Source organism: Rhinolophus ferrumequinum (genome assembly GCF_004115265.2).
Source record: "Rhinolophus ferrumequinum isolate MPI-CBG mRhiFer1 chromosome 15 unlocalized genomic scaffold, mRhiFer1_v1.p scaffold_54_arrow_ctg1_1, whole genome shotgun sequence".
Classification (NCBI taxonomy): domain Eukaryota; kingdom Metazoa; phylum Chordata; class Mammalia; order Chiroptera; family Rhinolophidae; genus Rhinolophus; species Rhinolophus ferrumequinum.
The window spans coordinates 205,758-229,703 of NW_022680357.1; the positions used below are offsets into that span (position 1 = coordinate 205,758).

The window sequence follows — 23,946 nt, forward strand, 5'->3', positions numbered from 1 at the left end:
CCTCGGCCTTTATCAATTAACATTGATTAGCTGATACAAATCAGAAAACCCAGGCTGACAGGCCTGAATAGCAATGTCAAATTCTTACAGTCCTCAGTTATTTTAGGGAATTCTTTACGGTGGCTCGTAACTCAGCTTTAGTCCAGGGGACATGGGAGAGGTGGGGTTTTTTAGGATCTCCAGAGGGTTTGTCATGCAGGGTCTCAGCTCCCGCTCCCCACAGAAGAACGCAGGACATGGTGAGGCCAAAAAGGAACACCCACGGAGCCACAGATAGGGGAGTCATACCACTAATATTCTCGATGGCGGCTGGTCAAGACACAAAAGCCAGTACCCCAACGAGGGGTCTTCCTGTACCCCAGCCTCGCTGGTGGCTGGACGAGACATAGGAAGTAGGATCAAGATGATCCACAATCCACAAACCACTTGCTAACAGCACTTCCTAGCCCCTCGAAATAGGCATTCCATTCCTGTTTCATAAGTACAGTGCTGTTATCCAATTTAGTTTTAAGAAAATCAAGTTTGGGAATCTCAAAGGTTCCCCAAAATGGCGACTGATTTTCTGAGTTACTCTTAGTCAGATCTGTCCGTTTAGTTAACTACACGCACGAAAATTCCCCACCGGTTTTAAACATACACTCGGCCAGTGACCACGTTGGAGGCACAGTTTAGAAGGCTTAGACAGCAGAGATCCCATTTTTAATACTGGGCCCGAAACAACTCACAACTCGAGCAACCTGCAGGCTTAGCCAACTCTCGGGGAGTTCAGCTAAGGGCTGAGCTGGGTGGCAATCTTCTCACTCTCTCAAGGAGACAGCACAGTTTAATACCACTCAAGACTAACCAATTTCAGTAGAAATACCCTCTAATCCCAAGATAATTTTAGGCAAAGGCCAGTCTTTGTCTCAAAGGATAGCTTGTAAAGAATTCAAGCTGACATGCCACCACAAGCACTCATACAACAACAGACAAATAAGCCTCTAATGCATTCACACACACACCCCAAAAAAAATTTTTTGGTCTTTAATATAATTCCCGAATAAAGCCTGGGGCATAGAACCCAAATGGCTCAGTGAGACCTCAAAGCTGGCTTGCCCATGGTTCAGAAGCTGCCACAGTGCGTTCTTCTCTGGATCCTAGACGAGCCCCCCAAAATAACCTTTTAGATAGGTTTTATCGGCGGGAGGGAAAGACATTCCTGGCAGAGTTGTGTGGTGTCGGGAGTGGCCCGAGATGAGGCTGGAAGAGAGCAGGGTACCTCAAACGCACAGCAGAAGACAGGGCTTTCTCCTCTAGGCAACAAGGAGTTGTTGAAAGTTTTGGGTCACTGAGTCACATGAGTACATTGGTGTTTTTTGAGAGATCTGACGGCATGAAACTGAAGGCTGGGAGGGCAATAAGTAGGTCACTGTGTAGCAAGAGGTCATTTGTCTCTTCACATAGATTTAATGAAGAAGGACTCAGGATACAATCATTTTTATTAATGCTGCTGGATTTTACAACCAAATAACCCTTCTACTTTATTGTTTTATTTTCTAGACGGAAGAACTCCTACATGAATCCTCTCTTCTGTGACCCAGAGCCAGGGCCCAGCAGGCCTTCCTCCGGAGGACACACCCAGGAGTGCCCCTCCCCAGCAAACTTGTGAAGTCTTTCTTACCCCATCTACAACCTTCCTTTTTTCCCTACCTCTTAATGTCATTGCCCAAGAAAAATCCCCACTTTGGCACCAGGTGCCAAGGGTCGCCAGGCCTGTCACACTCAATAGCAACACCCTGCCTGGCAGAGTGAATGGCCCTCAGCCATCATATCTTCCCTTAAGATAGAACGGGCAGCGGCCTCCAGTTCCACCTGCTGAATCCCCAAATGCCTCTCCCTCCAGGGAAGAGAGACCCTCACTCTCAGCCTCACCAGTCATCAGAAAATGAGCCTTGGCGCTAAAACCACAGAAGGTGCGAACCAGCAAGCCAGTGGGTGGGGAGCCAGCTCAGGGGATGGGCTGGGGAGCCTTCTATTCTCCACAAGCAGCAGAGTCCAGGGTGGAGGGAGCATCAGGCTTTTCTAGTTTAGCAACTTGGGGGGTTTTCTGTGTCCAAAACACTCAGTAAACATGTTCCAGAGGCAAAGGGAAATAAGTTGGAAGTCAGTTTCTTCACCCAGCACAGGCTCTGGCTGTTTTCAAATGACTCCATCGTGACCTGCAGCACCTGTGTACTTGTCAGAAAGGCAATTTTGTGACCTGTCCCAGACCCACTGAACCAGAAACTCAGCCTTCTGCGTTCTAACAAGTCACCACTCTGTGCTTTGAGAAGGTGGTTTTGATCCACCTTCCAGCCGGAGAACTCCAGCTGGAGAACCACTGCCTGAAAGGCCTTTTGGTACGGTTTGCCCCCGTGCAGGGGAATGGGGGGCTGCAGGGGCTCCCCACTCCACAGAGCTCTCTAGCTCCCCAGGCTCCTGACACTTCCCTTCCTTCTCTCAACCTCAGTTTCTTCCTGGAACCCTGGGACCTCCTGGTTCCCACACCGGGATTTCCTCGTGGACCTGACTTTGGGTCTCCCTTCCCCACCAGCACCCCAACCACTCTCTGGCAGCCCCCTGTTCATGCCAACCCCCAGCTTCCCAGAATTCTTCTTAGTCCCCAGTCCCCAGCCCTACCCAGACCCCCGTGGCCCTCCCCGGCCGCTCCCTGCAGCCTGCCAGCCCCTGGACCCCCGCTCTCAGGCGCTCAGGCCTCCTCGCCGTCAGGCCCCACGAGCACCAGTGGCTGAGCGTTCTTGCCCTTGTCGTGCCAGCACACGTCGAAGAAGGGGTACACGGGCCCGGGGAGGCGCTCGCGGAAGGCAAAGAGCAGCTCCAGCGCGTCGGCGTCGCTGGCGTCGTAGAAGGAGAGGACGCCGTCCGCAAAGCTCAGGTAGAGGCCGATGCGCGCGGGCCGCGTCTCGGGGCTGCGCAGCGCCCGCGGCTCCTTGGCTTCCACGTGGGCCTCCAGCACCTTACCTTCGCGCAGCCCCAGGATCCAGAAGCCCTGCGAGGGCACGGTGTGCAGCCGGCCGCGGCGGCTGGCCTGGGCGGCCACGACGCCCAGCGCCCAGCGCGGCTTGTCGCCCACCGCCACCTCCCAGTAGTGCTCGCCGGTGGAGAGCAGCTGGTGCGCCACCAGCGCCACGGCCTTGTCGAACTGGCGCGGGTCGTCTCCTGCCGGCGGTGCCTTCTTCTCAGAGCACTCCACGCGGCGGCAGGACGGCGACAGCACCAGGCTCGGGTGGGCAGTGCTGGGGTCGAAGGTCAGCTCCTTCATCACTGCCAGGACGAGACCCATCAGGTTCCTGCGCCCCCGAGCCTTTTCCCACAGCCGGCTGAGGGGCTACCCTGGTCTCCTCTAATCCTCCCAGCCCCTGGGGAGAGGTAGGAGGGGGCTGGGAACCCCTCTCTGCTTACAGACTTCTGCCAAAGACTGCACCTTTCTGAGCTTCAGACTGCTCAGCTGTAAAACAAGGTCGTATGTGCCTCCTCACAGGCTTGTGGATGGATTAAGTTGATACAAGGCCCAGATCACAATGTAGGAGGCCGTCAGGAAGCCTGGTCCCAGGCCAGCCTCTACATCAAGGGGCTGTGTGACCTGCCAGTCTTGACCTAGTCTCTGGGTCTTAGTGTTCTCTTGGATAAAGCAGAGGCCCCAACGTCCCCCCACCCCATGTGCACGCATCCTGGAGCCTGTAACCTGGAGGATGTAACCTGTAATCACCCCATGTGATCCAGCTCTTGTGGAGACCAGTCTGAGCCCTTGGGTCTCCCCAGGCACAGGCCACCAGAATCAGTGTCCGACCCAGGCCCGTCCCCAGGGCTCCAGCTCTGCAGAGCCTCAGGCCCCAGTTAGCAGGCATTGTCGTCTCCATGGTCCAGAAGGGGCAGGGATCACACAGGGCTCAAACCCAGGCCCCAGCCTCCCCTGCTGCCAGCAGCAGCAGCAGGAGCAGCAGCAGCTCCCTTTCTGGAAGCAGCATCCTCTCCACATCAGACAGCCTCCTGCAAAGGTCCCCTTAGCGCAGGTTACGAGTGTGCAGGGGAACCCCAGAGGTAAAGGGGCACTGGGCACCTTTTGCCAATGACCGTCCCATCAACCACACAGTTACAAACATAAACCTGGAGTCAGATCCGCCGAATACCTGGCATCATAGCACGGAACATCTTCCTCCACACTTGGAATTTGAAGTCATCTGAGATGACGGGCAGCTGGATGTCCAGACGTGCAGGCGGCGGTGACTCCGCCAGGATCTTCCGCAGCCTGGGGTGGAGAGGTGTGGGGAGGTGTCTGTGAAGGGACTTCAGAGGAGGCATGGGGTGGGGGGGACCAAGAGACAGCACCCCAAAGAGAGGAGGGCAGGGCTGTGCCGGAGTTCCAGGATCTCCCCACATCACACCCTGGCTTACCACTTTAGCTGCAACAGTCGGATGTATCCAAACAAATAGATCCGAAATTTGTATACGTAAAAATGTTACTTATATACAAAGCAGCTCAAATTGTTCTTAAATGCATAAAATACTCCATATATCAATTTTTTGTGTGTTTTTTTTTTGTGTGTGGATTTCTGACACATTTTGGAGGGGAAAAAAACAACAATTTGGAATCAATTAACATAGCAAAAGAGTTAAAACTCCTCTGCTGAATTTCCAGTTTGAAAAGGTGAGAAGTTCTGGAGAGGGACAGTGGTGATGGTTGCACAACAGTGTGAATGCACTTACCGCCATGGAACCTAAAATGTATACTAAAAAATGCTTAAAATGGTCAATTTTATGTTATGTATATTATACCGCAATTTGTGTTTTCAATCTTCGGTTAGGATAAGGCCCAAGCTTCTCAGTCTTCACGGTTTGCCGCCACCTGCCACACCAGCTTCATCTTCTCTCCCTCGTGCGAGTCTTTGTAATGCTCTTCCCCCGCCAAGTGCAGTCCATCCCCCAGCACCTAACACCAATGTGCACCCCTCTGGGAAGCCGGCCCTGGCCACCCACGTCCCTCTTCTGCAACACGGAGCCCAGAGTGCCCATGGCCCTGCCCATGTCTGCCTAGGAGGTCACTGAGCAGCTGGACCTGGTAAAGTCCATGTCTATGTTCAACACAAAATGTAGGGAAATTGCAGTGGGCTGAACAGGGGTTTGCTGGCATGTCGTAAGGAGAGGGGAGCCAGCCAGTGTCCCTAAAGACAGGGCAAATTTTGGGGGAGGGGGAGGTGCAGGGCCTGGTTGGTCTCACCTGTTGGTCACCAGGCAGTATTTCTGGAGAAAGAGAAACAGAAAATGGAGGTGAGACAGGCAGGGGAGACTGAGACTTCTGAGGATGGGTTGAACCAACAAGAATGCCAAGTGAGGGGTCAGCAAGAATCAGAAAAAACAAAAGAAACCCAGAGTCAAGGCCACCCGCAGCCCTTTATCTCTGTGTAAATTAGAAAAAGGCACCTCCTTCCTCAAGAAACTAATTCTACCTGGTCGAAGATTGTCCTGATACATATGCGAAACTACAGTCGGTGATAAGAATGGTGCCTGCTTGTGCAGTGCCCAACCTGAACAACCATACAATAGGACTAGGACCCTTTCCTCCTCCATGTGTGACCCTGGCTTGTCCCTGCCTCTCTCTGACCTCAGGATCCCTGTCCAACAACAGAATGAGGTCTGTACGGCCTGAAACCCAGCCAACGGACAGAGAGGGGAGGCTGTTCAGTGCTCACCGTGAGAAATTCAGTCTGTGGCTTATCCGCCACCTGCTCCAGCACCTTGTCCATCTGTCGCAGTTGCTCCAGGTAAGAGTTCAGGTGCCCCAGCTCCCGCCGCAAGGCCACCCCTGCCTCATTCCGCACACGCTCGGCCTCACGATCCAAGGAGCCCTCCAGTGCAGCCAGGAACACCCGCATCTTGCCCAGCTGCTCCCCCACTGCCCCCCGGAACTGACGCACTGTCTCCTGTGGGGCAGACAGGCAAACACAGTGTACTGGGGCCCCCACAGCCTGGACCCCCCCCACCCTGGGCTCTGCCAGGCTGAGACCCTCACCTCCACCTCCACCAGCTGATGCTCCAGCACGGCCACGTTCTTCTCCTTACGCGTACAAGCCTCTTGCAGCTGCAGCTTCTGCTGTGGGAGCTGTGTCTGGGGGGAGACATAGAGAAGTGATGCTGTCACACACGTCCCAAGACCACACCTCTCACCCTAAACCTGCCCTCATGACTCAGCCTCAATGCCAGCTCCTCGTCCAACCAAGCTGGCATCTTTCCATTCCCCAAACGTCCTTGCAGGTTTCTGGGCCCTGGCCCATACTGGTCCTGATGTTTGGAATGCCTTACCCTCCCTTTGTCCATTTAGGTAAGGCCTCCCCAGCCTGATCTCAGCCCCTCAGCAGTCGGCCGCCAGCACAGGTCTTTGGGAGGATGATAAACACAAATGTGGTTGGGCCTCCTCCACCAGAGTTTGGCACACAGCAGGCAGGCTTTGGGGTGGGGGGTCGGGGTGGGGAGTGTAGGATGTGTGAAGAAGAAATGTGGCCTCCTCCAAGCCTGGGCTTCACCCCAGACTTAAAAGCAGAACATTAGTAAAGCAGCCCACTCAATCTCCCTGCACACTTTGGGCTGGGGGAGGGGGGCGGGCAGACAATTTAATAAGACTGTCTGCACATCAACCAACCCAACAGATCTGTGTGCGGGATCCTATCCCAGGCCTGCCAGTTTGTGACTCCTGAAATGGGGGTTGTCGGAGGGTTCCTAATACCTCCTGCCAAAACCACTCTGCTGGGAGATTCACGGCCCTGGAAACAGACGGCTCCAGTCCTGCCTCCATGGCTTCCAACCCCCTTTTCCTCTTCTGCAGAATGGGAAGAGTCATCCGCACCTCACCTGTGGCTGCACCAAAAGGGCAGCCTCCTTCCCCTCCCCCTAAGGGAAACTGGAAGACCCCACCATGTGCTGTTTGTGGGTGAGTGCCTGCCAGCACGGGCTACAAGATTGAACCACGGCCTCCCTGGCGAGTTGCCAGGGCAATCTCCTCCCCTAGACGTACTCCAGGCGGACAGCCCCACCTGCTGCAGCCCCACCCGCCTGGTGGCTCTGAGCACGGGGGCCGGGCCGTCAGAGGGGTCAGAGGAGGCAAGGCTGAGCCATGGGGAAGAAACGCGACGTCATCCTGGAGGTGCTGGAGAACCTGGATCCCAGCGAGCTCAAGAAATTCAAGCTGAAGCTGGCCGTGGTGCCGCTGCGCGATGGCTTTCGAAACATCCCGCGGGGGTCGCTAGTGGCGCTGGACCCCGTGGACCTCACTGACAAGCTGACGGCCTTCTACCGCGAAGACTACGGCGCGGAGATCACCGCAGAGGTGCTGAGAGACATGGGCATGCAGGAGGAGGCATTCCGGCTGCAGGAGCTCCAGTGAGTCCCCAGGGCCTGGCAGATTCCATTCAACTACTCCTGAGTCTTAGCAAAGGGTCAGGTCTGGCCCCAGCCCCTCCTGCTCGCCAAGGATCCAGGCGGCCAGTCCCACCCCAGCCTTCTTGTCCCCCCTTTCTTCAGGCTTCTTCTTGGGGTCCCCCTTCAGACCTCTGGCCAGCACCTCCCTGCGGCTCAGGGCTGAGCGGATGCAGACCCTGGCAGACTATACCCGGCTCCACTTGCCCCCTGGAGGCTCCTGGGGCTCCTGGTGCCCTGTCCGGTTTCAAGGACTCTGTTCTTTGTTCGCAGATAAAGACGGACGAGGATGAGAATTACGAGATTTTCAGCAGAGGTGAGCCTGGGTTGGGAGGGCTTCTGGGCTAGGAGAGCAGGGCACTGGACTGGGCACGCACGACAGGAGTGGGAGGCAAGCGGAGGCTGGGCCCCTACGTGAGTCTTGGGACCTTGAATACGAGCCTGAGGACTAGGGTGTCCCCACTCAAGGAGTCTGGGGGCCAGGGAGAAATGCAGAGCAATGCGGGTGTTTCTGGGCAAAGATAAGCCGCAGAAGCTCACCCCGACCACCGGTCCTAGGAAGACGATGGCAGTTTCTCCACCGCGGGGACAGAGGACCGCTCCGTGCCTCCGGACCCCGCCGCCTCCGCCCACCCTTGCACCTGTCGTTTATTCTTCCACAGGCGAATAAATGCTTTGTGACAGACCGTCCTGTGCCTGTGTAGACCTACGTGAGATTTGCCACACGTATGGCATGGGCGAGCCACTGTGTGCCCGTGTCTCCATTTGCCAATGTCTGGGTGTCTGCTGGGTACCGGTGGGGATCGCACACCTTCGCGGCGTGCACAACTACGTACGTGTGGGCACTGGAAGCGTTCAGGACTTCCAGCGCCAACCAGAAACACAGTCCGGACTCGGGTCTCGGTGCCAGCCAGGGCTGCGTGGCCAGGCGTGCCTTGCCCTCCCCGCCTCCCCTTCGGTTAGGCCCCATCTGGGGACCGTCAGGCGCGCCCAAGTACTGCAGCTCCCGGCGCCAGTGGGCCTCTGAGAGGCGGCTGTGCTGCGCTGGCCGGCCCCACCCCAGACTCCTGGCCACGCCCTAAGCCCCGCCCACCCCAGCGCCCCAGGTGCCCGCGCGCACGGGCTCCAGGCCCGGACTCAGTCCTCTACTCCGCCCCCAGCTCCTCAGACTTGGCTCAGTTCCTGCGCCCCCCGCGCCCCCACATCTCCGGGCGCGCTGCGTCTAGGTTTGCGCCGCGCCCATTCCGCCACACCCCGCCCCGTCCAATGCCATCCAACCCCGCCCCCTGCCGGCGGGCGCGGGGTCCCACACCTTGAGGCGCGCGTGAGCTTCGGCGGCGGGCAGCAGCTGGTGGCCGCGGTGCGAACCCAGCGAGGCGCACACGCCGCACACGAGCAGGTGGTCCTGCTCGCAGTAGATGCTGAGCGGGTCTAGGTGCTCCTCGCAGTGGCCCTGCGGCACCTGCGCCAGGCCCTCCACCAGGCGCGCCAGCTGCAGGTTGGTGCTGAGCGCCTGCGGTCGCGTGGGTGCCTGGCAACAAGGGCAGGGCGCCGTGCCGTCAGCCGCCGGCTCCCCTGCCACGCGGCTCAGGCAGGCGCGGCAGAAGCTGTGGCCGCACTCGGCGGTCACGGGCGCGTCGAACAGCTGCAAGCACAGCGGGCAGGACAGCTCTTGGTGCAGGAGGCCGGGCGCGGCCGACATGGCGGATCTGGGGAGAGGAGAGGTCGGTCAGCCGGGCTCAGCGGGGCCGCGATCCCGGCCCAGCCCCAGCCCCAGCCCCAGGCCGGGTCTGCGGCCCCACACACAGCAGCCCCAGCCTAAAAACACTCACATCCCTTACGGGATGTGACTCGGGTTCCGGCCAAGGGGGAAGGGGGATTCAGTCTCAACCCCAAAGACGATCTCAACTACAGTTCTCAGCCCCAGACCCCAAAACATCCCCTATCCGGGACATTGTCTCAAGCCTAGTTCCTAAACAGGAGCCCGCGGTGCAAACCCAGGTTTTCCCCTGTGTTAGCCCCCAATTCTCCAGAGACCCCACCCCCCGCTCCTCTCCAGGATCTCCAGCCCTCCCCGCCCCCATATCTCCAGGAGGCCCCCAGGATCCACGGGACTCACAGGTCTGGTTGGAGATCTTGGGCAGAAAGGAGATTCCCAGGAGGCTCAGTGGAAATCAGGCCTACCTAACCGTGCGGGGTGGGGGCAGGCAGAGCTGTGTCTTCAGATGTGTTAGGGGCGGCCGGCTGCTGGCTCAGAGCAAGGACAGGGGACTCTCAGGGGCAGCTAGCTGCGAACACCACAGCACCCGCAGCGAATAGCAGACAGACCCTCCCAGACTGAGCCCTGACCCCATGCCTATATTTAGTAGCCCTGCCGACTCCTTCCATCTCTTCTGGAAACCGTTCTAAAAGGACTGAGAGGTCAGGGAACAAGCATCATATGTCAAGGCCACCTGTCCTGGACCATCTTAGTGTCCTGTCCGCTGCCCAGTCTGGAGCCAGGGCTCAGAGCCAGCAGGAGACAGGGCCTCAAATACCAGAGAAGACAGAAACTTGGTTGGGAGGGGTCCCCTTTTCTCCCACCCCCACCTCCAAACTCTCCAGCTTCCCCCTTCCCCGGTGTGCCCTCCATCCCCAGCTTGTCACACTTATTTCCTCTGTAAGCTTAGGGCTCTCCAAGGTCACATTGAGACTATTATCTCCACCTGCCTGACAGGACCTCACCCCAGCCTGAAAGATTTTCTTCCTCCAGAGCTGAGGGGGGAGTCTTTTTTCTGTTGGTCTCTCCAGCGTCCAGTGCAAACCCTGAGGCAAGCGGGCCTCCCCAAATGCTTGGAAAATAAGTGATCAAAGGACAGTTGGATCCTTCAAATCAGTTTAAATTTCGTTTTGAAGAAAAACCAAAGTCCTCACTGCGACCTACAAAGCTCTACCCAATCGGACCCCATTTATCTCTCCTCCCTCCCCCACCCCGCAAGCCTTGGCCTTTGCACTTGCCGTGCCTTCTGCCTGGAAAACTCTTTTGAATCAAGGTAGTGCACTGTCCCCTCCATGTACCCCCTCAGATCTTTACCCAATGTCACCTTTTCAGTGAGGCTTCTCCAAACTCCGATTTTACTTTTCTTCATAATGAGACAGGTTAGCTAGGATGTCGCTAGGCAGACAGGGAGGTCCCTGGTGGAATAAACAAAGACAGCCATATCCTAAAACTCCAGGTTTTGAAATCACTCCTTCCTTGTAACACCCCCTTGAGGTTAATCATAAAATGCCTTTTGGCCTGACAAATGGAACAGATCTGACAGATAATTCCTTCACGATGGGCAAGCAGAACAAACCTGGTAGACAAATTTCATTATGCCAGCTCCCTTTCCCCAAACAGGAAAGGGAAGGTATAAAAGTAAGAGCTTTTGCCTCTGTCACTGGACTTGCCCCTCCCACTCAGGAGCTCGGACCCTTTGCTTTCAATAAACTATCCTCTTTTAAAAACTCTTTGCCTCTCCTGGGTCCGTGTTTCCATTCTTCAGTCTCACAATCCCGGCACTCACTCCCTCAAAATTCCCCTACAGCATTTGGGGACTCACAGAGACATGTTCCTACTTCAATAACATTTATCACCATCTGACATGCAGTGTATTTAACTTGAGTTTTTGTCTGTCTCCTCCTACCAGAATGTAAGTTGGTCTCCAACTTATAATAGAGTGTGCGGAACACAGCCTGTTCTTGATAAATACACTGCAAATGAGTAGACGCCACTAATTCACTCAGTCCTGGGCTTTTGGCCGCCAAGTCACATTTTCTCTCAGCTTCCCTCAGCCTTTCCCTGAATTTACTCTCTCTCCCTAGACCACTCTCTCAGAGTTTCTGTTTGTCTCTTAATTTCCCTCTTTGGACGCACTTTGCCTCACTTGGGTTTTTAATGTTCATGTGTTTTAATTTTATCCCCAATGTGCACACGAGGCATTCTGGATCAGTGACAGACTTCTCATTAAATACCTCACAGTAAATCGTAAATGTTTTGGCCCCCTATGCCCTAGGGTGATGCGATGAGAGCCAGGTCCATCATCTTATGAGAGTAACCAGACCCCCCATCGGTGAGCACCAAGAATGATTTTTCCTGCTTATAAAAAGGAAGGAGGCAGCTGTCCCCCTCCTCTTCTCACTCCAACTCTTTAGCAGGTCAAGAAATCTCCCCAGGGAGCAGACAGCTCCTTACACATCTTGGTTATGACAAGCCTCCAAGTCCTGGGGTTCATTTCTTCTTGAATGCGTGAATCTCTTGCATGGTGGCCAGCTTAGGAAGCTACTCCAGGCTTCCTGGCACCTTGGAGTCTTAACCTAAGAACCTTGCTCAGGCTGTAATCATTTGGGCCTCTCAGAGAGAGATAAGATAAGTTTTATTATTCTTTTAGATCAGAGCAAATGAACTATAAAAAAGACTCCAGATTTAATTCGCACGGTGTGTGAGCAGTCTCAAGAAGCCAACGCTTTTCACTGGAACCCTGGGAAACCTGGGGACGTTTAATGTCCCCCTCTATCTCTAAGCCTCTGATTTTCTCTCTGCCATTTTTGATGGCTCAAACTTGGCCCTAGGTTAGCAAACAGGAGTAGGGGGGCATCCGAGCATATCTAGAGCTGGTCTCTGAAACCACAAGCCATTTCACTTTGGCTCAGAAAAGTTCACATCCTGAACGTCCATCTTACCTGGAGTTTCCATCACTGCCAGGCTGGGGCTGAAGTTTACGGTCACTACGAGTGGGTAGCCAGGACAGGGAGGGGACAGTCAATGCAATTCCTCTCTGTCAATGGGCCAGGACTGACCTCTGACCCATGGAAAGGACATTGATTGTCTACAGCAGGTTGGAGGACAAGAAGTGGCCAGAAACCACATCTAGGGAAGGAGAAGGGAAGGACAAGAGTGGCTGACCCTGCGCCGGAGCTCAGAAGGGGCAGATTTCAGCTTGTGCTAAGGGAAGGGAGAGCTTCCCAACAGCTGCAGTGATGAGTGCACAGGGGATGAGCCCCCTGTGTTGGACAAATGCCAAAGGAAGCCAGGATCCCCCGGCAGGGCCAGTGCACACACAGGTCCTGCGTTCTGACATTGCGAGTGTATGCTCTGAAGACGTCACCTACCTCTTTGGGCTCTGGCATCCTCAGCTGCAGTATAAGTAGGATAATGCCGTCCCTGAAGGGCTGTCATGAGGATTAAATTTGATATTGTAACAAACACCAGGGTCGCTGTGCTGGCCCCAAAGGGCTTAGGAAGTGCTGTCTTCCACTACAGGTTCAAACTTCGACTCTGCTCTTTCTTTGTTGTGTGACCTTGGGCAAGTCCCTTAACCTGATTGTCTCAGTTGTAAAGCAAGGATCATTAAAGACTAGTATCAAGAATATTGGACTGTGGGCCAGCCTGGTGGCTGGGGCGGTTGGAACTCTGCGCTCCTAATGCTGAAGGATGCTGGTTCAGTTCCCACATGGGCCAGTGCCAGATGGCTCAGTTGGTTGGAACGCATCCTCTCAACTACACAGTTGCCAGTTCGATTCCTCGACTCCCGCAAGGGATGGTGGGCTGCGCCCCCTTGCAACTAACAACAGCAACTGGACCTGGAGCTGAGCTGCACCATCCAAAAAAAACAACACAACTTTTGCATTGTGATAAAGATTCAACAAGCTAATTCATGTAAAGAAAGCTCCTAGAACAAACAATGGCAGGCCCCCCAGAAAATGTTCAATCTTCCCTAGAACCCTGTAAGGTCAATAACATCATCCCCACTTCACAAGTTGGGAAACTGAGACTCAGGAACTTGAACAATGACAAAAGCACCTACTATTTGCTGGGCCTGTTCCAAGCATGTCACAATTCTTAATCTATGTATAACTTCATAACAATCCCACCGTGGTTCCTATTTTACAGGGAGACAATGAGGCACAAAGAGATTAAGTGATTTGCCCACTGTCGTTCTGGCCTTGGGAACAATCTGGCTCCAGCAAACAAAGGGTTACTTTTGTTGGGTGGAGGGTCACACACAGAAAACCTCTTACCACCACCAACTGCTCTGGCTCTAGTCCAGCGGGAAAGGGTGGGCCTGAGGTGAGACTGGAGGAGGTTCTTTCTTGCCAGGGGTCAAAGCCCAGGGCTATGAGACTTTCCCCAGAAACGGAGCTCAAAGGAGAAGGGGTTAGTTACTAAGGACCCATGAGTGCATTGCTGAACCCAGAGAGGGGACGACCCTTCCCTACGTCACATAGCTAAGAGGCAGAGGGTCTGGGAATCAAATTTGTGTGGGTCCAACACCTCTCACCTCCTGCTCTTCCCACTATCCAACAATCTTCTGAATGTGCTTTATAAATTCTAGAGCATTCTGGAAAGAGGAGGAAGTTAATATTACCATCACCATTCCTGCCTGAGAGAGGCATACATTTCCATATATATAATCTCTCCAAGCAATTTGTCAGTTTTTGAGGACACATTCGCTTTGAAGATGTTGGTTGACTTCGGAGTCAGATGGACATGGGGTACAATCGGTTTCATTTTCTACCAGCATTTCCTCCTCTGTAAGGTGGGAATAAATACACACACCTCAGGGGCTTACCGAGAGAAATAAATGAGATTATGCCTGTTAAGTGCTTAGCGAGTGCCTGGAACAGGAAATTCAAAAAATGGAAGCTGTTGTGGCTATTATTAATCTTCCACGGCTCTTACCACAGGGGCTGGGTATCGATAGATCATTAATACATGTTGTTAGAATAAAATAGATTCTTCAAAGACGCTGTCTCCGTCTGAGTTCAGAGTCTACCATGGACTCACGGAGCACAGCCACCTGCCAAAATATGTTCCGACTGAGCTCCAACCTGACACCCATGACTCACCTTCCAGGCGAGAATTTTAACCATTTCACATGTCTGTTGTCATCACTTCCCAAGACACGCAGCTCCTGGGACCGAATCCTGGCTCTCTCAGAAAGCATCTGGCAAGGTTTTAGGAGCCAACTGGTAGTCCATGTTAGGCTGGAATATTTATAAGTGGATGAGCAAATGGTATCCCCATTTTACAGACAAGGAAACTGAGGCTCAGAGTGATAAAGCACACACAGCTAAGCTCCACCCCCCTTTTTTTTTTTAACCCCTCATTTCTCTCCCATATGTGGAATTTGGGAAGCTACATGCTTCTGGCTGCTAGGCTTCTATGATTCTAACGTTCTATGATCTGTGCGAGAAGATGCTAAATTCAGGGAAACATGGAGGCTTCAGGGTTCTATAATCCCGATGCTAAGCCTTGGCGTTCCAGGAAACTGGGTTCCTGGTCTGTGTTAGCCAGTGCAAGCCTGGAGACGCAGGCACCACCCAGGAGCCCCTCTCCGCCCGGTCTTCCGGGGACCACCTGGCCCACCAGCTGGAAGATGGCATCCTGGCGCCTCCCGATGGCCAGGTGACTGAGGCCTGAAGTCTCAGTGGGTGGGAACCAACCGGGTGGTGGGCGGCACCCGATACCGGTGCCCCAGCGCAACGGGCTGGGGCGGAGGCGGGAGGCAGGAGAAGGCGGGGAACTACAGGTCGCGCCATAGAGCAGACTTCCTCGTCGTCGGCTAACACCCGGGGGGAGAGGCAGCGCGGCAGCCGAGGCGGCAGGGCACCCCAGGAGCCATGGGGCGCGCGCGCGACGCCATCCTGGAGGCGCTGGAGAACCTGACGGCCGAGGAGTTCAAGAAGTTCAAGATGAAGCTGCTTTCGGTGCCGCTGCGCGAAGGCTACGGGCGCATCCCTCGGGGGACGCTGCTGCCCCTGGACGCCATGGACCTCACCGACAAGCTCGTCAGCTTCTACCTGGAGGGGTACAGCGCCGAGCTCACGGCGGCCTTGCTGCGGGACATAGGCATGAAGGAGCTGGCCCAGCAGCTGCAGGAGGTCACAGGCCAGGGTGAGCGCGCCCCTCCACAGGCCCCATTGACCCACCGGCCCGGACGTTGCCCTCGGACTCTTTCGCTTCCTGTTCTTCCCACCCTCTGGTTAAAAGCCTCTTCTATCCTGCTGCTGGGGAGGGAGCCTTCCAGACCGAGGGGCCCGTGACACTGGGGCCTAGAGAAGCGGCGGAAAGGGAAGGGGACCACTTGACTTATTTCCTTACAGGCTCTGGGGCCGCACCAGCCGGGATCCAGGCGGCAAGCGTGTCAGGTGAGGCTTCACACCCAACCTCGCCTGCTTGAGCACCACCTCTCCAGCCCTGCCCCACCACCACCCTGCACAGCCTGTCTGTGGTCCCGCACCAGGAGAGAGCAGGACTGGGCCCGCCCTTCCCACCCACCCACCCACTCACGCCGCCTTGGGCGGAGCCTAGCTGGGGGAGAGTGCCACTCATCCCGGGGGGCTGCCCCCCTGAGCCCCACCTTTGGGGCGCGGCGTTCGTGTAGGCACCCAGCACCTGCCTGGATGCCCGCCCACCTGTCCGCTTCCCTCCCGCCCCTAGCACTGCACTTTGTGGACCAGCACCGGGCTGCCCTCATCTCGCGGGTCACGGACGTGGACGGGGTGCTGGATGCCCTGTACAGGAGGGTGCTGACAGAGGAGCAGTACCAGGCCGTGCGCGCTGAGCCCACCAACCCCACCAAGATGAGGAAGCTCTTCAGCTTCGCCCCCGCCTGGAACGTGACCTGCAAGGACATGTTCCTTCAGGCCCTGAGGGACACCCAGCCCTACCTGGTGTCCGACCTGGAGAGGAGCTGAACTGCCGCTGCCAGAACTGCCAGGGGGGTGTAGTATATGCGTCTACTTTTTAATACAGAATATATGCATGAAATCAGCTTGTCTTCGTGTGGCTCTTTCCACTTGGGCCTGGAAGCACACGCCAAGGTAAGCTACATACCCAGATGTCCTGGAGCATCCGGCTCCCTTCCTGCCTCAGTTGCCTGGGAGCTCTTCCAGAGGTCTGCCCTGCAGACTAGAGTGGGTCCTGTGGCCTAAAGTTAAAATAGAGGTACGTGCAAAGGGCCTGGAACTGCCGAGAGCCAGATTTGTCAGAGGGCACTGAGGACCAACACTTTGCTACCCTCCATAGCTTCTCTAGCTTTCACTTTCTCCATGGGAAGGAAAGTAATGGTACAACTGAAGCAGTTTTGAAGGGGAGAGACAGTATCATCTAAACAGGTCAGAAGACCACAGCCACCAAATCCAATCCCAGGGTCCCTTCTGGCACCGGCAGTGACCCCAGGGGGCTCCCGCCCATTGCCTGAAGGAAGGGGTTATAGGGTTCCATTTGCCCAGAAAACATACCAACCACAAAAGCAAAACTTCAGGAAATTAATTCTAGGAGCCATTTCCTCTCTCCATGGAATTTGTGCCTATGGAAGTAAACAGTACTTGACCCTTGAATACCCTTGGAGTTAGGGGCCCTGGTCTCCTGCAGTTGTGAATCCACCTAGAAAACTAGCCGGCCTTCCGCATATGGGCTTTCCCAACCACAGAGTTGACCTTTGAACAACTCACGTTTGATTTGTGCAGCCAACTGAAAAAAAACCCACGGATAATGGGACCCACACAGTTCAAACCCCTGTTCACGCATCAACTGTATCCATCTCCCAGAAAACAGCACTTACGGAGCCTTTCCAAAGGCTCTTAGGGAACCAGGATCCTCGGCCAACAGCCCAGGTACACCTTGCACCCAAATTCTTTCTAGCTTTTGGGGGGCGGGGCAGGAAGCCGTGTGTGAAGCAACAGGCAGGCCCCAAGGAGGGGTGCTTGGGAATTAGATCATTAGACACAAGGGACCCCGGCGTGCGCGTGCAGGCTGGTTCTGTGCCATTCACAGCACCAGCGGCAACCCATGAACAAAGCACAGGAGACCTCACGTGAATACCCTCATGAGGTGACACAGTCAGTCAGTGCAGTTTGTCCCCACACACTCCCTGAGGGGTGGAGGTACGATTCCTCTGACAGTCTGTAACACATCCCTGTTCTCATTTCCTGAGTCACCAGGAGGAAACAGGTGGTCAGCTACAAGCGGAAGCTACCCAGGAGCTAAGATGTGGCCACTGGCAAGGCTCCTAATGCTACTTGGGACTCCAGGAGGAAAGCTGAGCGGCCCCCAAAGTGGGAACCCACCCGCACCCCCTATGTCCTATGCCTCGGTCCTGTTTAAGCCAGTCACCCCCGTAAAATAAATGCTGGTGCTCAGCCTCTATCTTCAACCCTCTCCTACCAAGTCTCCTTGAGTCTTACAATTCCAGCCTCATTCAATCTCCGAGGTGTCACTAATACGTTCTGCGAGGACCTCACCATTTCCACTCCTTAAGTGCTGTTTTCCTGGAGCTGGATACAGTTGACGCGTGAACAAGTCTTCCTGTTACCAAGTGTCTTCCTGTTACCAACCTTCTCTGTAGCTTGACATATGGCAGCAGCAGCAGCCTACCCAGAAAACAGGAAATTCTAGCACATTCCATAAAGCCCAAACTTAGTTCGTCTGGCAACCATCTTGCTTTCCCATTTTCAAGTTCACGGCCACCTGGCTAGTGATTAACGTCTAACCTGCATCTCATCTATAATCTTCAAGGGCCTCAGTGATCAAAAGTGGTCATGGAAATGGACAGTCTCGTTTCTAACTTAGGATCTCTGCTCTCCTCCAGCCTAGCCCTCAAGGGCCCCACACAACCTCTCCTGTACCTTCCTCTCCCCATACCCAGGGATCCCAACAGCCCTACCTGCTCACACCCTGAAATTTTCGACCTGTCCTGGCGTGCCCACAAAGTATGGCGTGCCTTCTGCTGGGCTTCCCATGGTGTGTCTGTGGTGAGGCAAACCGCACTGTCGGTGCATTTTCACAAAGGACTCTAGTGAGACTGAGCCCCAAAACAAAGACATCTTTTCAACCTCTGTACAAGTGTCTTGCACAGAAAAAGTCAGAAATGGCAGTGTATCGCCAGCATCTAACAGGCTTTTGTAAAAAACTCATAGCAACCGAATGATTCTCATGAGACGGGGCCAGAACTAACAGTTCCTTGCGCAACAGATGCCCTTAAAAAGAGAAGCTACAAAACCAGTGCAGGCCAGAGGCAAAAGAAACGGAGAGGAAACAGCTCTACTAACTCAGAAAAACTTCGGGAGGGTCTTCCTTTTCCCCTTTAGGGATGCTAAGGGGGCAGAGCAGGAGATCTCAGAGTCCTAAGTCTTTAAATACAGTAAAACACGTGGTAAAGGTCACAAACCCCACAGCCGCAGAACACAGGGTCAGATCCCTGCACCCACCCCAAGGGTGCCTCTGCATCCACACCTATAAAGAAAACAGGACAGAGCTTGTCACCTCACAGCCACTGGCCCACTGCACGTGCACGTTAGTCAGCAGTCACCTCTAAGACGTTTGTCCCTGGCTCTCCAATGGCTTAGAACAGCCTCTGAAACAATCAGCAACTTGTGCTCAGATCTCTAAGCATCCCTAGACAAAACAAAGAAGGAGCGGAACAAAAGTCAGGGCCTGTGCTCATTACAACAAAAAGCCTTACGCAGGTCCCAGCTTCCCGGGAGCGACGTTTTTCTTAACCCCTAGCTAAAAACCCCTTTACGAAGAAAGTTTTATACAGTCGAGTTCCCCTTCACGGGAAGGTGGAGGAAATTAGCAGAAAAGGAGTCTGTATGACACAAGCACGGCTGTCAGTGTGATGTGGGACCTGCAGCCACAGCACCGGCAACTGGTACCCCAGCTGGACCTACGGGCTGATTAGAATCCACCTGCTCACAAAACTGCCTGATGACTCACGTGACGCTCAACTCAGACACACCGCTGCAGAGAACGCAGCCCCGCCATGTCAGTCTGACTGCAGACAGGCCTGCAGAGACCTTCCCACAGGGGCTTTGCTTGTTAGTCAGGAGACAGGACACAGAGTGAGTCGACCTGCCCTCGACATCTGAAAAAGCACAAACAAGCCCCCTCAGCCTAGATCTAACAGAAAGGTCCCACCCTGGAGGGGGGCTGCAGTGAAACCCTAAGACACTGAACAGCTTCAGGGAATCTGAGCGATTATGCAACACTGCCCCCTTGAGGTGTGTGCAGGGTGCTACATGGAAAGCTGGACTCCACCTCCCTCCCAAAGTTTTATTTTCCTCCCCACTCAGCCCACCTTGGAATTCTCCACTTACAGCCACCTAAGCTTGGTCCCCCTACAGCACAAGGAACCCCCACACTGGTGGGTCTCAATTTTTCTATTAAAGGAGCCCTTCTCTCCAGCACTGTAGCCAAGGAGTTGGGAGTACTGTGCCTGTACCCAAACCCCCATTCATGGCTACCCTTGTCCTCACTCAAGGACAATGGGAATTTTAGAATCAGGGGTCTCCCAAAGCTCTTGTAAGTGCTAACACTACAGGGTTGATGGCCTGAGCATTTCTACAAGCCCTGACGTCCCATCTGCTGGCAAGATCCACCTGACACTATTTCCTCAGCACCACGAACAAGATAATTTATGGAAACCTTCTTCTGAATCTAAAATTATCTCAAAATGCAAGAATGGTCATTTGCGTTCTGGTCAAGATGGCGGACTAGGTAAACACTGAGCTCACCTTCTCTAACACATCAAAATTACAACTACGAAACAACCATCGAGAATTGCCTGAAATCTGGCTGAACCAAAGTCCTACAACTATGGACATACAGAAGCCACCTCAAGACTGGTAGGAGGGGCAGACACACAGAACAGGCTGGTCCCACATGCGCATGTGACCATTAAAAATAAGGAGGGAGGGGTGGCCAGTTAGCTCAGTTGGTTAGAGCGTGGTACTAATAACACCAAGGTTGCTGGTTCAATCCCCGCACGGGCCACTGTGAGCTGCACCCTCCCTAAAAAAAAAAAAAAAAAAAAAAAATCAGGAGGGAGATCTCAGCTGCAGAGATCCCATCTGAAGGAACAAGGAATCCCAGCACCATATGAGGACCCCCCAGGCCAGAGTACAAGTGCCAGAGAAATTAGTCCTTGTAACTTCTGGTTGTGAAAACCAGCAGATTATAGCTGAGACGAAGGGCAACTGCCCTCCCAGGAACTCCTCTTTTTTTTTTTTCTTGAGGAAGACATAATTTTCTTTTTCAATTATAGTTGACATTCAATATTGTATTACTTTCAGGTGTACAGTATAGTGGTGAGACATTTATATAACTTACAAAGTGATCACCCCAGTAAGTCTAGTACCCACCTGGCACCATACACAATTACTACAAATATTATCAACTATATTCTCTATGCTGTGCCTTACATTCTTGTGTTTATTTTGTAACTACCAATTTGCACTTCTTAATCCCTTCACCTTCTTCACCCAGCCTCCCAAACCCCTCCCATCTGGCAACCAATTTGTTCTCTGTATCTATGACTCTGTTTTGGTTTTGTTTTGTTTTTAGATTCCACATATAAGTGAAATCATATGTGTTTCTCTTTCTCTATCTGACTTATTTCACTTAGCATGATACTCTCTAGGTCCCAGGCACTCCTCTTAAAGGGACTGTGCTCAGACTTAACCAATGGAATCACTGGCTCTGGGCTCCAGTGCTGGGGAAGCAACTGGAGGTGACAGGAACATGGGGGGGAAGAGGGGAAATCGAGTTGTCTGACTTCAAGACTAGGGCTGGGGGGGGCAGCTTTCTCCCAGACAGCCCTCCCCCTTCCCCGCATGCAGGCACCCTGAGTCTCCATCATTTGCCCCACGTTGGTGATTTTGAGACCCCACCCCAGCCAACTTTCAGGTACATCCAATCAGCTTCCAGTGGCTTTTTCATACAAACCACCTGTCTTGGCTCATGCTGCAGACTTTCCTAGGGTCTCTCAAAGTTTCACAGAACCCACACAAATAGCATCTGGCTTGAGTGTGTCCCATACTTCTGGCTGAGCAGCCCTAAGCCCGGCACCAGCCTTGGTTCATGGCTTGGCCTCTTGAGAAACTTCCAAACATGACATGGGCAGTGGCCATATGTGGACTGCTTTGTGGCTCCTGCCAGGAGGCCCCAGGTGGAGCATGGGCTGCAAGTGAACCTGACCTGCAGCAGGTGGCCAGCTTTGAAATGAGCTGGAGCATCTCCCAGCTGCATCCAAGGACAACGCACCCAAAGGGCAGATTGGGCAGGCACCAGAGCCCTGCTGAGGCAGACCCTGCTCTTAGAGTCAGCCCCTGCACAAGTCCTCCACTGTAGTCACAGCCAGTCCTCAGAACCAATCAGCCAAAAGGCCAATCCCTCCCAATGGCACGCAAACAGCAATCAACTCTCAACCACAACAGGAGGGCACACACAACCCACACAAAGACCACACCTGGAGTGCGTGGCTCAGGTGACCAGGAAGACTGCACCGCTGAGCCCCACAGCACAACTACCACATAAGGCCACTCTACTAAGATCAGGAGACAAAGCAGCCCTCCCTAATACATAGAAACAAACACAGGAGGCGGCCAAAATGGGGAGACAAAGACACATGTCCCAAATAAAAGAAGAGAACAAAGCTCCAGAAAAAGTAACAAAATGGAAAGAAGCAATCCACCATATGCAGAGTTCAAAACACTGGTGATAAGGTCACTTGATCATCTCAGGGAGATCTTCAACGAAGAGGTAGAAAACATAAAAATGGAGGTAGAAAACAAAAAAATCAGAAATTAAAAATAACAGAAATGAAGACTAAATTACAGGGAATCAACAGATTAGATGAAGCAGAGGATCAAATCAGCAATTTAGAAGAGAAGGTTGCAGAAAACACCCAATCAGAGCAGCAAAAAGAATCTAAAACAAATGAGGACAGTTTAAGGGGCCTCTGGGACAATATCAAGTGTTACCAACATTCACATCATAGGGGTACCAGAAGAAAAGAGAACAAGGGATTGAGAACCTAGTTGAAGAAATGACAGAAAACTTCCCTAACCTGGTGAAGGAAATAGACATACAAGTCCCAAACAAGATGAGCCCAAAGAGGCCCACACCAAGACATATCATAATGAAAATACCAAAGGTTAAAGACAAAGAAACACTCTTCAAAGTAGCAAGAGAAAAGCAGTTAGGTCCCTACAGGGGAGCTCCCATAAGACTGTCAGCTGATTTCTCAACAGAAACTTTACAGGCCAGAAGGGATTGGCAGGAAATATTCAGCGATGAAAAGCTAGGATCTACAACCAAGATTGCTCTACCCAGCAAGGCTATCACCTAGAATCGAAGGACGGATAAAGAGCTTCCCAGACAAGAGAAAGCTAAAGGAGTTCATCACCACCAAAACAGTATTACAAGGAATGCTAGAGGGACTTCTTTAAGATGGAAAAAATAAAAAATACGAATAAAATGTCAATAGTTACATATCAACAATTTTTTTTTTTTGCTCCCGCCCCACCCCCCCAGGTTTTTAAGCCATTGTTTCTCAATCTAGTTGTAGGGTGCAGCTCCCTGGCCCATGCTGGTATTATGAGCCTTGTGCTCCACCCGACTGAGGCAGTCGGTCACTGGTTATTGTTCGGCCTCTCATAACAGCTCCCAACAGCTCTCACCGGCTGCTGGCCACTCACGATGGCTGCCTGCCAGCGTAGCCACCGGCCACTCATGGCAGCCCACAGTAGCTCACAGCAGTCCATGGCAGCACACAGAAGCTCACGCCTAGAGTTTCCGACGGGAAGGGGGAATTCCTGCCCATTCTCAGGAATTTTTTTCACTTCCCCATTCCCGAATCCCGAGATACAAACTGTTTTCTGTTCTTCACGATGAATCGTTTCCACAAAGTGATGGCCAATACTACTACCAACCACCTGGGTTCAAGGAGCCGATTTTCCCACCAACTTTTCTCAGGATTCGGGAACTGAAAAGCAAACATAAAAAAATTCCCGAGAACAGGCAGGAATTCTCACCCAGAAACCCTATTCACGCCAACCTCTGGCTGCTCACAGGGAGAGCCGCTCACAATCTTAGCTGTAGAGGGCGCAGCTCACTGACCCATGTGGGAATTGAACCAGCGACCTCGGTGTTAGGAGCACGGAGCTCGAGCCACTGGGCAGTCCCAACAATTATTTTCAATGTGAATGGATTAAATACTCCAATCAAAAGATGCGGGAGGGGGGGTGTGAATGAATAAGAAAACAAGACCCTTACATATGCTGCCTATAAGAGACTCACTGTAGAGTGGAAGACACACAGACTGAAAGTTAAAGGGTGGGAAAAGGTGTTTCATGAAAATGAAAGAAAAAAAGCAGGGATTAGCAATACTTATACCAGACAAAAGGGACTTTAAAACAAAGGCTATAACAAGAGACAAAGGACCCAGTAATCACATTCTGGGTAATTATCCAAAGAAAGCCAAAATGCTACTTCAAAGGAATGTGCTCATCCATACGTTCATTGCAGCATTATGTACATAAGCCAAGACAGGAAGACCACCTGGGTGTCCATCAAGAGGAATGGATAAAGAGGTGGTACATTTATACAATGGAATATTACTCGGCTGTAAAAAATGGAATCTTGCCATCTGCAACAACATGGATGAATCTAGAGGGTATTGTGTGGTGTAATCA

The 23,946-nt window shown here is 53.2% G+C and overlaps 3 protein-coding genes across 4 annotated transcripts; 2 read left to right on the forward strand and 1 right to left on the reverse strand.

Moving 5' to 3' along the window:
• Positions 1 to 1,026: 1,026 nt before the first annotated feature.
• TRIM72 (tripartite motif containing 72) lies at positions 1,027 to 12,767 on the reverse strand. Of its 2 annotated transcripts, XM_033102070.1 has the most exons (9): positions 12,580 to 12,767; positions 12,151 to 12,337; positions 10,533 to 10,623; positions 8,762 to 9,158; positions 6,050 to 6,145; positions 5,730 to 5,960; positions 5,258 to 5,280; positions 4,170 to 4,288; positions 1,027 to 3,303 (listed from the first exon to the last, which is right to left on the reverse strand). In XM_033102070.1, exons 4-9 carry the CDS (start codon positions 9,149 to 9,151, stop codon positions 2,729 to 2,731), a joined length of 1,434 nt encoding a protein of 477 aa, XP_032957961.1. In that variant the 5' UTR covers positions 9,152 to 9,158; positions 10,533 to 10,623; positions 12,151 to 12,337; positions 12,580 to 12,767; the 3' UTR covers positions 1,027 to 2,728. The 2 variants fall into 2 exon arrangements, with proteins under 2 accessions (XP_032957961.1, XP_032957960.1); XM_033102069.1 differs by lacking the exons at positions 10,533 to 10,623; positions 12,151 to 12,337; positions 12,580 to 12,767 and adding an exon at positions 9,569 to 9,919 and having other exon boundaries at positions 1,028 to 3,303.
• Positions 7,086 to 8,135, forward strand: PYDC1 (pyrin domain containing 1). The gene is made up of 3 exons (XM_033102071.1): positions 7,086 to 7,413; positions 7,723 to 7,765; positions 8,008 to 8,135. Exons 1-2 carry the CDS (start codon positions 7,148 to 7,150, stop codon positions 7,724 to 7,726), a joined length of 270 nt encoding a protein of 89 aa, XP_032957962.1. The 5' UTR covers positions 7,086 to 7,147; the 3' UTR covers positions 7,727 to 7,765; positions 8,008 to 8,135.
• Positions 12,768 to 14,973: 2,206 nt separating the features above from the next.
• On the forward strand, positions 14,974 to 16,243 carry PYCARD (PYD and CARD domain containing). Its single transcript, XM_033101687.1, has 3 exons — positions 14,974 to 15,364; positions 15,574 to 15,618; positions 15,911 to 16,243. The coding sequence occupies exons 1-3, from the start codon at positions 15,091 to 15,093 to the stop codon at positions 16,165 to 16,167; spliced, it is 576 nt and encodes a 191-aa protein (XP_032957578.1). The 5' UTR covers positions 14,974 to 15,090; the 3' UTR covers positions 16,168 to 16,243.
• Positions 16,244 to 23,946: the final 7,703 nt, after the last annotated feature.

Excerpts from the sequence above, each read along its gene's own strand:
- PYCARD (XM_033101687.1), top strand. The coding sequence starts at position 15,091 with ATGGGGCGCGCGCGCGACGCCATCCTGGAGGCGCTGGAGAACCTGACG. Across the intron at positions 15,365-15,573 it reads GCAGGAGGTCACAGGCCAGG|GCTCTGGGGCCGCACCAGCC; the intron begins GTGAGCGCGCCC and ends ATTTCCTTACAG. Across the intron at positions 15,619-15,910 it reads CCAGGCGGCAAGCGTGTCAG|CACTGCACTTTGTGGACCAG; the intron begins GTGAGGCTTCAC and ends TCCCGCCCCTAG.
- TRIM72 (XM_033102070.1), bottom strand. The coding sequence starts at position 9,151 with ATGTCGGCCGCGCCCGGCCTCCTGCACCAAGAGCTGTCCTGCCCGCTG. Across the intron at positions 6,146-8,761 it reads AAGCTCACGCGCGCCTCAAG|ACACAGCTCCCACAGCAGAA; the intron begins GTGTGGGACCCC and ends GTCTCCCCCCAG. Across the intron at positions 3,304-4,169 it reads GTTCCGTGCTATGATGCCAG|TGATGAAGGAGCTGACCTTC; the intron begins GTATTCGGCGGA and ends TCGTCCTGGCAG.
- PYDC1 (XM_033102071.1), top strand. The coding sequence starts at position 7,148 with ATGGGGAAGAAACGCGACGTCATCCTGGAGGTGCTGGAGAACCTGGAT.